The sequence below is a fragment of the Cephus cinctus genome, unplaced genomic scaffold (genome assembly GCF_000341935.2).
Source record: "Cephus cinctus unplaced genomic scaffold, Ccin1 Ccin1_scaffold0278, whole genome shotgun sequence".
Taxonomy (NCBI): domain Eukaryota; kingdom Metazoa; phylum Arthropoda; class Insecta; order Hymenoptera; family Cephidae; genus Cephus; species Cephus cinctus.
Genome location: NW_014332987.1, coordinates 7,263 through 18,817, shown reverse-complemented (window position 1 = coordinate 18,817; position 11,555 = coordinate 7,263). Strand labels below are relative to the sequence as shown.

Below are 11,555 nucleotides of genomic sequence, written 5' to 3'. Positions count from 1 at the left end.
GGCGGTATGTCTACACAGGCATTTGTCACAAGCTCGAGAGCTAATTGTTTTTGAAATTTACCCCGTTCACGCCGTACAGCGTTCCATCTCTCATGCAGTTCCCCAGAGCGTACTTCCCCGCGTTCAGCGTATACCATCGCCACAGCAAGCGATCTAGGTAGACAGAGATTATCGGTGTTTATTATGCTGAGTATAGAGTGTTTTTTTACAAACTCGTGCGCTAATCGCACGCGACCCGTACCCCGCGGCACTTCGACTATACACGACTCTATGACAAAAGATCTGTTTATTTGGAACGCCTGGGCGCTCTGTGCGACGGACGATATTACACCCCACACGTCGTTTTCAAGAAAGTCTCGAGCCGGTCTGTATGACAGCCACGCGGCCCCGCACGCAAAACTGTCTGATTTAATTGTCAGACCTATATAATCTCGCGCGGTATACGAGCTTGTAAGGTACGCGTGTATATCTCGGACCGCTCCCTGCAACCAGGATACGGTATTCCCATCAGGATCTTGGGGCGGCCGCCTGATAGCCATTGTTATTTCGCGTCCGTCTAAACGAAACCGATTTATGCGACGCGTCGTTTCGGATTGTACGGTGAACTTATGCCCTGGCGGTAACACGTCGTTATTGATGACTCCATCGTTGTTGGTGTCTTTGTCGTCACCACTCTGCGCCCGAAGAAAGGGTCTCCCACCGGTCTGGTATCGCGCGCCCGCATCTCCCGCATCTAGCGTTTGGAAAAAGAGTTTTTTATTATTTTTTGGCTATTAAACAAAAAAAGAAAGAGTATTCGGTATCACGACGTCTCGGCAAATAGTCTGATCACTTACAGCAATCACCAGCTTTAAGCAAAGAAAAAAAAATGTCATCTTTGGGAAATATTCGCGACTGTATCCTCGATTTCGTCAAGATACACCGCTTGAATACCCCTAGAAACCCAAGATTATTCTCACGGATGTGGTGTCGCGAGTTAAGATATTGCGGTTTTCGCACGCTAACGCGTAGATTAAAAAGTGTGTTTTCCCATTGTACTCTGCGCGTGCTAGCCAGGGGTCCTGAAAGAGGATATTTCAAGAACGATCCGTACATACTTTCATTAGCCGTAGCGTGTATCAGCAAACGCGGAGTGCGGAATAGCCACATCACCAGGGCTATTATAACCAATCATCGATTCCACGAAGGTATGTATCTGCCGCTTATCAGTAATAGCTCCTAAATAAATTGCCTTTTTTAAAAGAACTAAATAAATTTTTGCAAGAATTGACGCGCTTTCACCACGAGGGCGCCCCCGAGGAGGAGCGGCTGCTCTTAGGGTGCCTCGATCGTATAGAGGAGGTTTACCCGGAGCCCAGCACCAGCACGGCGACGGTTATACAATGTGCTAACGGTAAAACATACACTTTTTTTTAAAAAAGATTACGTCTAATTTACGTTTTTATTCCAAAAAGTGGCAGGTCCATCGACAACGCTGGACATACAGATGATGGAAGAAGAAGACGAAGAAGAAGAAGAAGAATCGCTTCTCGATACATGGGGTATGCGTTAAGCAGCATCGGAGGAAAAAAACGCGATCTTCATCATAATTTTTTACAGACGAGGTCATGGCAATAGTATCGGCCAGTAGCGATGACGACGCCAACTACGACAATGGTGATGATGACCGCTCCACCATGTCCAGCGCTTCTAACGAGCACAATCAATGTAATAATGATAACTTTACAGACACCGTTGAAAACTTATCTGTGTGAAAATAAAAAATATAAAAGTTGTAGATCCGTTAGAGGCTGCCGGCTACAATGACCACATTCAATTTCGAGAACTCATTGCACCGGGTAACCGGTGCCCCCGCGGACGTCTTACAGCCACGACGATATTAATTTCAAAACAATACTATACGATACACCTGAATCAGCAAAAAATGTCACGATTTTCTTATAGGGTCTTTATTCGTCGGAAATTAGATAGAAACGTTTTAACCGTAAAATAAATTATGTATTATTGGTCGCTCGTTCGCCGATCACGAAATTCTGCGTATCCATAATACGGGAAAAAACGGTATAGAGGTGTTGCGTTGGGAGCTGCAGCGATCTGCTGACGTACACCGTTTGAGGTTGCATCAGCATCTCGCCATCGTAGTGTAGGGTTAGAGATACGAATCATACTATTCTGCGTACATAGGTATTTTTTTTTACATTATTTATATTTATCAATTACAATCGACTGGTACCAGAAGATCACACCAGTCTTTTACAACATCGAACTCGTTGATATCACCACCGATAAGCTGTACGCTGATATCTTTTCCGCCACGGTCATCCTGCAGCAGTGTTTCGCAGCTCTCGTCGCGAAAAATTGCCATACACCGTATATGCCGGATGTTGCGTCGGGACGCTGTTCGTGTGTCCATTGCGAAGTACGCAAAATTGCTCGATCCTTCAACATGATCCCCCTCCTCATCGTTGTAAACGTTGTGGAGTGTATAGGTTTTCCACGCATCGTCGAGTGCCTCTAGGTACGCGTAAAGACCGTCAGGCATGCTGACCACGCTTGTTCGGCATTCCTTATATTTTAGGTGCGGTGGACCATCCCGCGTCGTCAGGGTAACACACCCAATAAACTCTGTCAAACTAAATCGTTTCTCCAGAGTGCGTAGTGCTGTCTCGTATGCTCGCATAGCTCTCAGGCACCACAGTGTGACGCAGCTTTCGCGTAATCTCTCGAGATTATTGAATGCCGCTAGCCATGCCTGCGACTCCAGACGCATAGGTGCACGGTGCGGTAGTACTTCCGGTGTGGGCCTGCTCCACCTTTTCCTCAATGTCGGTAGCTCTGATTTGTCCATAGGGCGCCGATACGTGATGCGGCATTTGGGACTATTATCGTCGGACATACGCCATTCCTCTTTTGCCAACCACTCATGGGTACATATACGCTGTGCGTAAGGGCTATCATTAGAACGCTGATCGCAAATAAAACCCAGCGTTACGCTAAAACATGTGAAATCGTGGTATTCTTCATTCAGTATCGTTGCTATAGACAGTTCGGGTAGTATCACGGGTCTTACACCCGACGACCAGCCCTGACGATAGATCATGTCGGGATTATCATTGTATAACACATCAGCGCGCAGCGTCCCAATCTCAACCACTCACGTACGACCTCTTTCTTTGGATCGTGCTCAGGGTTTCCGTGCCCATAGAGAGCTCGTATCTTCGACCACTGCATACGTATATGCCTCAAAACATCGTTGTCGTCGTAGTGAGCCATTTCTTTTTCTTCGATGTCTGTCGGTAAATTTTTCAGTGTATCGTTGTAATGATTCTACTGCTTTTCTTAGACTGTACATCGCTGGATGCTCGGCCGTGCTTCAACCGCGTGTTTTCTTTTTTACAGGATCATCTTAACGCTGATGTAGATGTACCCAGCAGTACCGTGATTCACGTGAATCACTCGCTATAGGATATCAGCATCTCGTCATCTCTCATACATCCTGCGGTATCAGCAGTATACTCTACCATGGTCATAGTCTCATTGTTCGCTGTATCCTATGAAAACGGGGTGTGATTATGGTGGGGGGAGGGGGGGGACATGTTCGACGATATTTCGATGACCTGTTTTTTAGATATCGCCTTAGACAGTACTACTCAGACCATCGCACCGATCGTATAATAGCATTTACTATAATCATGTACAAGAAGCAAGTACTGCTGTCCACTGTGTACGGCCTAAACCGATCGTTTTCGAAACAAGTAGTCACCGGCTTCTCTTTAAATCGTTCGGAAAGCTTATCACCTGTAATTCGCATCGGTAATCAAGATTATTCCGGAGTGGAGTTTGACCCTACTGAATGGGCCATCATCACCGACCACTTCCTCGTCATCGACAAATTCTCACCGCAGAGGATAACATCAAGGAGGTACCCGAGGCTTTTAACACTCCTATTCTCATGGCTACTCATGAGCTAGCCTTCACGTACTCATACGGTGAGCGGGCTATTATTTTCAAACCGGTAATCCCGGTGTCTACGGACAACGATGACTTGGGTATTAAAAAAGCTAGGATATACACACCTACGGTTGTGATGAAGAGGGTGTCCTACCTCAATCTCCAGAGGGTCCTGCGCTGCGTAACCTTTCAAATAACCAGGCTACGCGAGATTGCCGACAGTGCTAACAACTCTAAAGACACACTAATTGCGGAACTCGACCGTCGCGGAGATGACACCTCCTCCAGGGACAACATATTGGGCGATCTTCGACTGGTTCTGGAGAAGAAAGGCCTGCGGTCGCCGGTGCTTTACTAATTATTAGTGGAGCTGCTCTCCCTGTATAACCACGAGTACCACTCCTTCGTGCGGAACACCATGGAGGGCCAGAACAGCCATGCATAACGATTATTTTCTTAATAAAACTGTATGATTGATGTATCTTGCAATATGTTTATAATATATGTTTATTTAAAACCTATTTTGATTGTTTTGTCTCCTACACATCCATCTCCCCATATCTTTCCCTCTGTATGATGTTCATCTCCGCATCACGGTCATCGTTGAAAGCGGACGTTATACAACGCCACCGCACACCTGCAGAGATTTGGACTTCTCCGAGATAAAGAGGTTCTCCAAATGCGATCTGAACCATGATTACATTATTGTTCGGAAAATGTATTCAGCCTAACATTCACAAAGTCACACGGCTTGGGCAGTAGGCAGAATTAGGGATCAGGCCTTGCCAATCGATCAGGACATGCTTTTACTACTTAAAATAGATAGCGATTCATGTTAACAATACGCTAATAATCGAAAATGTATCACGCGTTAAAGCTTTATAAAATATATAAGGTTTCTTACAAAACACAGGTTCTGTCTTACTCCGGCTACACTTACCTCCTTGGGATAATTAAAAAGTTACCGACCGGGGGTCAGTGTATACTTACCGACCACGGTAGGCCCCTGGGGACATGCAGCTGGGAATTTTCGGGTGTTAGGACCGCACGGTGGGGCGGCACCACATGACTGAGGTGTGGGGAGAACAGGCCACATCGATGAAGAGGGTGACGTCATGGCACGGTGTGGGGGATCAGAGCGCTGTGCGCTACATGGATCGTGGGGGATAGTGGTGGGGGTTTGTTGTGACGGCCAGGAATGGCCTATAACTACTGTTGCGTAGCTCCTTGTCGTTTCTTATCGGGGTAGTAGCTGTTCTCGTCATAGAGCGTTAGTCTGAGAGAGAGAGAGCAAGAGTGTGCGCCCGGACACGAGCAGTCCCCCACCAAGCTCCCTATGGCGCATGGTGGCCTTGCTGGCGTCTCGCTTACACTCGTGCTGTGCAACAAGGAGGCACCGAGGGACACTCCGGCGTCTCGCTCGCACCGTAGTGGTTTCTGCGTTGCACGCACAGGCCAAGATACGTGATACACCATTTCTGTTATAAAATTCTAGTAATCTGACTCTTTCTATTATCGCGGGCGAATATTGGAAGTAATTCCTAGGACATTGTGAATTCGCGTCGCGGAACGGGAATCGTCCCGCTTCCGCTACAGCTACCCGTTGTTATATCTTAAGTACTATCTTTTAATTTTTGAAACCTTCTGTATCACATTGCGTTACGTTTGTCTATTTCTTCAAGCCGTATACAGGAAATTAATTTATTGAAAAAGATCTGATTTCTGCTAAGGCGTTCAGCATAGCGGGAGGGACCCAGATGCACATAAACCACTTGCCCACGGAACCAGATGCGCACGGATTGAAATCTTCGTTGACCCAGATGCCCACGGCTCACTTGCGAACAGGCTGAAATTTCCGTCGACCCAGATGCCCACGCACCCACTTGCCCACGGAACAGTTACGCACGGATTGAAATCTTCGTCAACCCAGATGCCCACGGGCCCAGTTGCCCACGGCTCACTTGCGTACAGGCTGAAATTTCCGTCGACCCAGATGCCCACGCACCCACTTGCCCACGGAACAGTTACGCACGGATTGAAATCTTCGTCAACCCAGATGCCCACGGGCCCAGTTGCCCACGGCTCACTTGCGTACAGGCTGAAATTTCCGTCGACCCAGATGCCCACGCACCCACTTGCCCACGGACCACTTGCGCACGGATTGAAATCTTCGTCGACCCGGATGTCCACGGCCCACTTACGCACAGATTTCTACCCCACTAGCGGATATCGTATCATCGTATATCAATATAGCATGGACCATTAAAGTAAATTAGCTTAGATTAGGTTAGGTTAGGGTGGAATGTTTACACCTCGAAGACTGGATAGGTTAGTGGATAAGTACATCGACTGAAAAGAGCATTAAATATTTTAAAAGGTTCCGTCGGATAATGATAACTTTCAATATCCTTCAATTACTGATGGAAATCGTTTAGGAAGCAGAAATTCGCTTTTGTGTTCATTTGAGTTTGTGCGGAACTGGGCATCACCCGATTTCAATCTGTGCGCAAGTGGGTCCGTGAGCATTTGGGTCGACGGAAATTTCAGCTTGTGCGCAAGTGGGCCATGGGCAACTGGGTCCGTGGATGTTACGAGATCCCTGCGCAAGGGGGCTGTAGGCATCTGGGACGACGAAGATTTCAATCCGTGCGCAAGTGGTCCGTGGGCAACTGGGTCCGTGGCAAGTGGGCCGTAGGCAAACGATCCATACGCATCTAGTTCCGTGGTCATGTGGTCTGTACGCATCTGGACACCGCTCCAGCATAGCTTCAGCATAGCTTCAGTATAGCTTCAGTATAGCATAGTTCAGTTTAGTTTTCTGAATAGTCCATCCGTTAATAAATTGCATTAACTAGTGTATACTATAAATTAAGTTATTGTAAATTATTCAGTATAGCAGTCCTACCGCCGTCGCGTCTAGTTTAGTCGCGCTTAAATTTAAGATTTTTAGTTTATAAAGTTTATTAAAATTTTCTCTGCTTTATAAACGTAGTTGTAAGAACTTTTGTTCAATATTTTGGTTTTTGATTTTCGCACCTAGGCAAGGAAGTGCTACACGCTTTGCCTACCGCTTCCTTAACTTGTTTCACTGCTTTACTATCATTATATGCTTTGTATGATTTTCTGCTTGATGTTGATCTAATACAGCTCCGGTGCATCAAGTTAATTTGAGTATTTTTGGTTTCCTGCTACGGTGGTACGTTGGTACACTGCAGAACATTAATGCTGTCCTTGGGTGGGGCTAGTAAGAAGCGTGAGTGGGGCGGCCGGTAGTGGCAACTGGTGGCGAGCAAGCCAGGCCGACACGTAGAGGGGGTAACCTATTCCCCACGCTCGGAACACCATTTATGTCCCGAGTCCAGGCGTCCCGTGTCTCACAGAATTTCAACATGAGTCCGCATAAGCTCCTCTCCCTCGCAGTTAGTGGAGTCCCAGAGATAGCCTGCACTGCGTATAAGAGCGTCTGACTAACGTCTAGCGCGAATCGCCCATAAGATCCTCTCACTCGCTGTCAGCGGTTGCTCAGCGCGTGCGGGTGGGACAGTAAAAAAAAAGTGGAAAAATTTATAGTTCTTTCAACCAGGGGCTTAGCTGAGGAAAAGTCATGTCATCAAAATGGGGGAGGATCTTCGCGAATACAAACGTCAATAGTCTGTCCAGAAACCATCGCACTCGATTACTTGAGTTAATCGATTCGGGTTCGAATCGATTAAATGCTACAAATAGTCCGGGTTGTGCTGAAGCTCTTCCCAGATTCTTTGAGCATGCGCAATTATGACTGACTTCGATCTTTCCCTGTCGAGTTGTCATCTCCGTGTCATCTCGGCCCAAAAATTCTCAATGATGTTTAGGTTGAGAGATTTAGCGGGTTATTGCACCACTTGGATTTCCAGATGATTCGAAAACCAATTTCGTGTTTGACGAGAAGTATGGACAGCGGAATTGTCTTGAATAAGAAGAATTATAGGCATGTTTTCTGCCGAATACACCGTGCGAACTGATGGAAGCGTAACTTCCTCGAGTACGTGAATATAATCTGCAGAATCCATGTGTGGAGACCGCGGATTATAATAAGAGAGCCCAATGTTTGAAGTGAGAGGGTCTTATAGGCGACTCGCGCGAGACGCAAGTGAGATGCTCTTATACGGAATGCAGGCTATCTCTGGGACTCCACTAATTGCGAGTGAGAGGGGCTTATGCGGACTCATATTGAAATTCTGTGAGACACTCTTATACGGGACGCCCGGACTCGAGACATAAATGGTGTCCCGAGCGATGGGAATATGCTCTCCCCTCTATGCGTCCGCCTGGCTTGCTTGTCACCAATCGTCACTGGCGGCCGCCCCGCTAACGCTTCCTACTAGCACCACCCAAGCACGGCATTAATGTCCCGCAGTGTACGTTCGAGAGGATTATTATCCTCTTGTTGGGTGTTGTCAACGGTCGTATGTGAATGGACGTATTGTTTACAGTGATTCTGCAAAAGATAGTGTTCAAACGAAGAAGGGTGAGACTAAGAAAGAGATTGTGCATTTTATCCTAGCGATGAATACGAAAGTATTAAGTCTATGACCGATCTGCTGTGTGGGCTTTTTGTAGAACACATAAATATTAGGGTATTTAAGAATAAATAGCGTGTGTTTATATTGTAACGTTCCGTTCTTATACCCCACCATCTGTGATCCTTTATCCTTCCTAATCCTCCATTCTCGATGGTGGATACATCAAGAGCCCTACATAAGAGTGCATAGCATACTCTAGATGTGCATAATAGTATCTGAGAGAACTCCTCACATCCTAGAATTCCTCACAACTACTATTGACCTCTCACCGCGACGCCGATAAAGGAAAGGGAAAATAAGACTCTTAAATTCCTAATATTGCATGTAATTAGTCACAGCGATGGTTATGAGAAAGAATATTACAGATTATTATTTTTAATATTCTAAGAATCCAAAGTCCAGTCGTGCGACTGGAATCAAAACAAACAAGTGTCCAGGCGTTATCAGCCGGCACGCGCCAAACACAAAAGAAATACCAGTAAGCCGGTACTTGAACAAATCGCTAATCCATTTACTCAAATTAAATAGTCAAATTAATCAATAAATCAAAATATCAAATCCGAAAAGCGACGTTGACTCCTTGGAAGAATGAAAATTGTTATCCCGACTAAAATTAAGGTGTTCCTCTTGAGGATATAACTAGCGGCTTCCTCGATAGGAATTCACTCTATACTCGACTCCGTTCTAGGATACCGATTCTGTCTAGACTCGTGTACACCGAAGGACGACAAGAAGCAGTAAAATTGTAGAAAGTATAATTGTTAAGAAGCAAGTAGGAAATTTGTTTTTTATTCCACAGCGAACCAGTGATCAGTATTGTAGTGCAAACTGTGGGAAATCATGCTGAGCAATTCTTCATTTTGGAGAGCAGTATGTCTCAATCCTGTATCAGGATACATGGTATCCCTGTAGATCTTCTGCAGTAAAGTCATTGTGCTGGAGCTGTCAGAAATCGACCAAAAACACCAAGCCTCTCTCCTTTAAAAGCTCAGCTTCCAATATGTTTGTGATTAGTACCTGTTTAAACTCCCCACTGTTCTCACCAGGCCTAAAGAATTATTGTGATGCACCCTAGTGTCAGGAAGAACGTCTTAAACACCTTTGCATCATCCTGGAGTAAAGTTATTGTAATAGAACTGTCAGGATTGAATCCACCTCAATAGGACCCCCTAAAAAGATTCAGCTCCCAATGTCATTATGATTAGTAGCTGTCTGAGTTTAACCCATCCATGAGATAAGAGATTCGACAAACGGGGGTTATTGTGATCATCTGTGGGTTCTGAATCATTATCATCCCCATCATCAGCTGGTCTATAGTCTTCGGACGTATTGTGCAATCTGCAGTATCATAGTTTTAGCTATCTCTTTCCCACACCTAGAAGCTAGTATCGCGAAAGGACAAACAAACACACTTCTTGTCGCCTACGGTACAATAATATAACTGGAAATAATTATATAATATATAAGGGCATTTTAGAGTGTAATTTATAGGACAATTATAACACAATTCTTTAATTTTAAAACTCAAGTGCCAAGTTCCTTTCAAAGACGCCTGCCCAGTGCACAAACCCTGTAAAAAGTCTCGTGATTCTTAAACCTCAAAAATCGCAAAACGTCTCAATATATATGTAGAGTGCAAAAATTATCTACAGACATACATTCTAGAATTTACAGAAGACCTTAGCAAAATATTAGGATTTTCAACTCCAACATTTGTGAAAGCAGAAAACCCTGGTTGTATCACTCGAGGTTCACCGCATTAGCTCTTTACATATTCAGACATCATACTCCGCCATGTAGTTAGCGATATTCATGCTCCGCTCGTACGCATTGTCGAATGTGATGCTCGAACACATCCTTTTGGGAGTACCCAATCAACGACTTCCGCCATGCCTCATTACTACCTCATAGTTGGTGGTCCAATTCAATCAATCGAAACTGTTATAAGCGATCACGACGGTACAACAGTGCCATTTGAATACGGTACACTGACCGTTACATTACATCTTCGACGTCGCCACAACAATTGAAAGCATTATGAACGCTTGTGAGGAATATTGCCTGAACCTGGTAGGCGGTAGAGTACACGTTACATAGGCTGGTGCTCCTCACCAAAGGGGTCATGGTTTAGGATCGTTTATGAGTCGATTATTTAGACAGACACTGCCCCTCATTATTAAAGGGGTTAAAGCCGTAGGAAACAAGGTTCTTCACGCAGGACTTAGAGTTGTGAGCAATGTCGAAAATAAGATACCTTTCCGTGATGCGTTATGTAAGGTTTAAAGAATCAAATAGGTTTAAAGGATCAAAAGCAAATTTAGAACAAAGAGCGACAGAAAACCTTCATGATCTGATAAAAAATTCTGGTTATAAATCATTAACTCGAAAGCGGAACGGTCAGTTTGTTATCATACCTCCGGAAAGACGTTTCACTACTGTGACGTTTCGTGATTTTCAAGTGTTAGGAATCACGAGACTTTTTGTAGGGTTTGTGCACTGGGCAGGCGTCTTTAGAAACAATTTAGAGACTGGAGTTTTTGAAATAATAAAATAATGCTTTATTGTCCTATAATTTACAGACTAGGTATCCTTAATATTCTATTTTGGTCTTTCTCTCACACACCTACACACACTTTTTAATTGTCTCTAGCTTGCCTGTAATACCACAGGCGACAAGAAGTGTTTTTTGTTTACTTTATTATCTCTGCTAGCCTTTTGGTTTGGAGAGAGGTAGCTGCATTCACTTTAGGGAAGGAAGGAGCTGTGGCCACAATACAGCAGAGTGCACAATGCGTCCGAAGACTGTGGTCCAGCGGAAAATAGGTGTTGTAAAGATCAGAATCCACAGATGGTCACAATGACCCCCGTTCCCTGTATCTTTATGTCGGAAGGGTTTTTGGTGATGTGAGTTCTGGAGCGCTGCTGCAGGTTTCTTAATAATTGAACTTTTTATAGCTTCTCCTGCTTCCTGTCGTCTAGTGGTGTACAAGTATCTAGTTGATTCGTCTAGAGAGACACGAATGAATCGAATGAATTCCTATC

At 45.0% G+C, this 11,555-nt stretch overlaps 1 protein-coding gene across 1 annotated transcript in view; it reads right to left on the bottom strand.

Annotated features, from left to right (window-relative positions):
* Nucleotides 1–572: 572 nt before the first annotated feature.
* Nucleotides 573–11,555, bottom strand: part of LOC107266011 (cytosolic carboxypeptidase 1-like) — an 18,202-nt gene continuing 7,219 nt past the window's right edge. Inside the window, exon 4 of the mRNA XM_025083267.1 lies at nt 573–733. Coding sequence (XP_024939035.1) covers nt 667–733 — 67 coding nt within the window. The 3' untranslated portion in view covers nt 573–666. The remainder of the gene's footprint in view (nt 734–11,555) is intronic.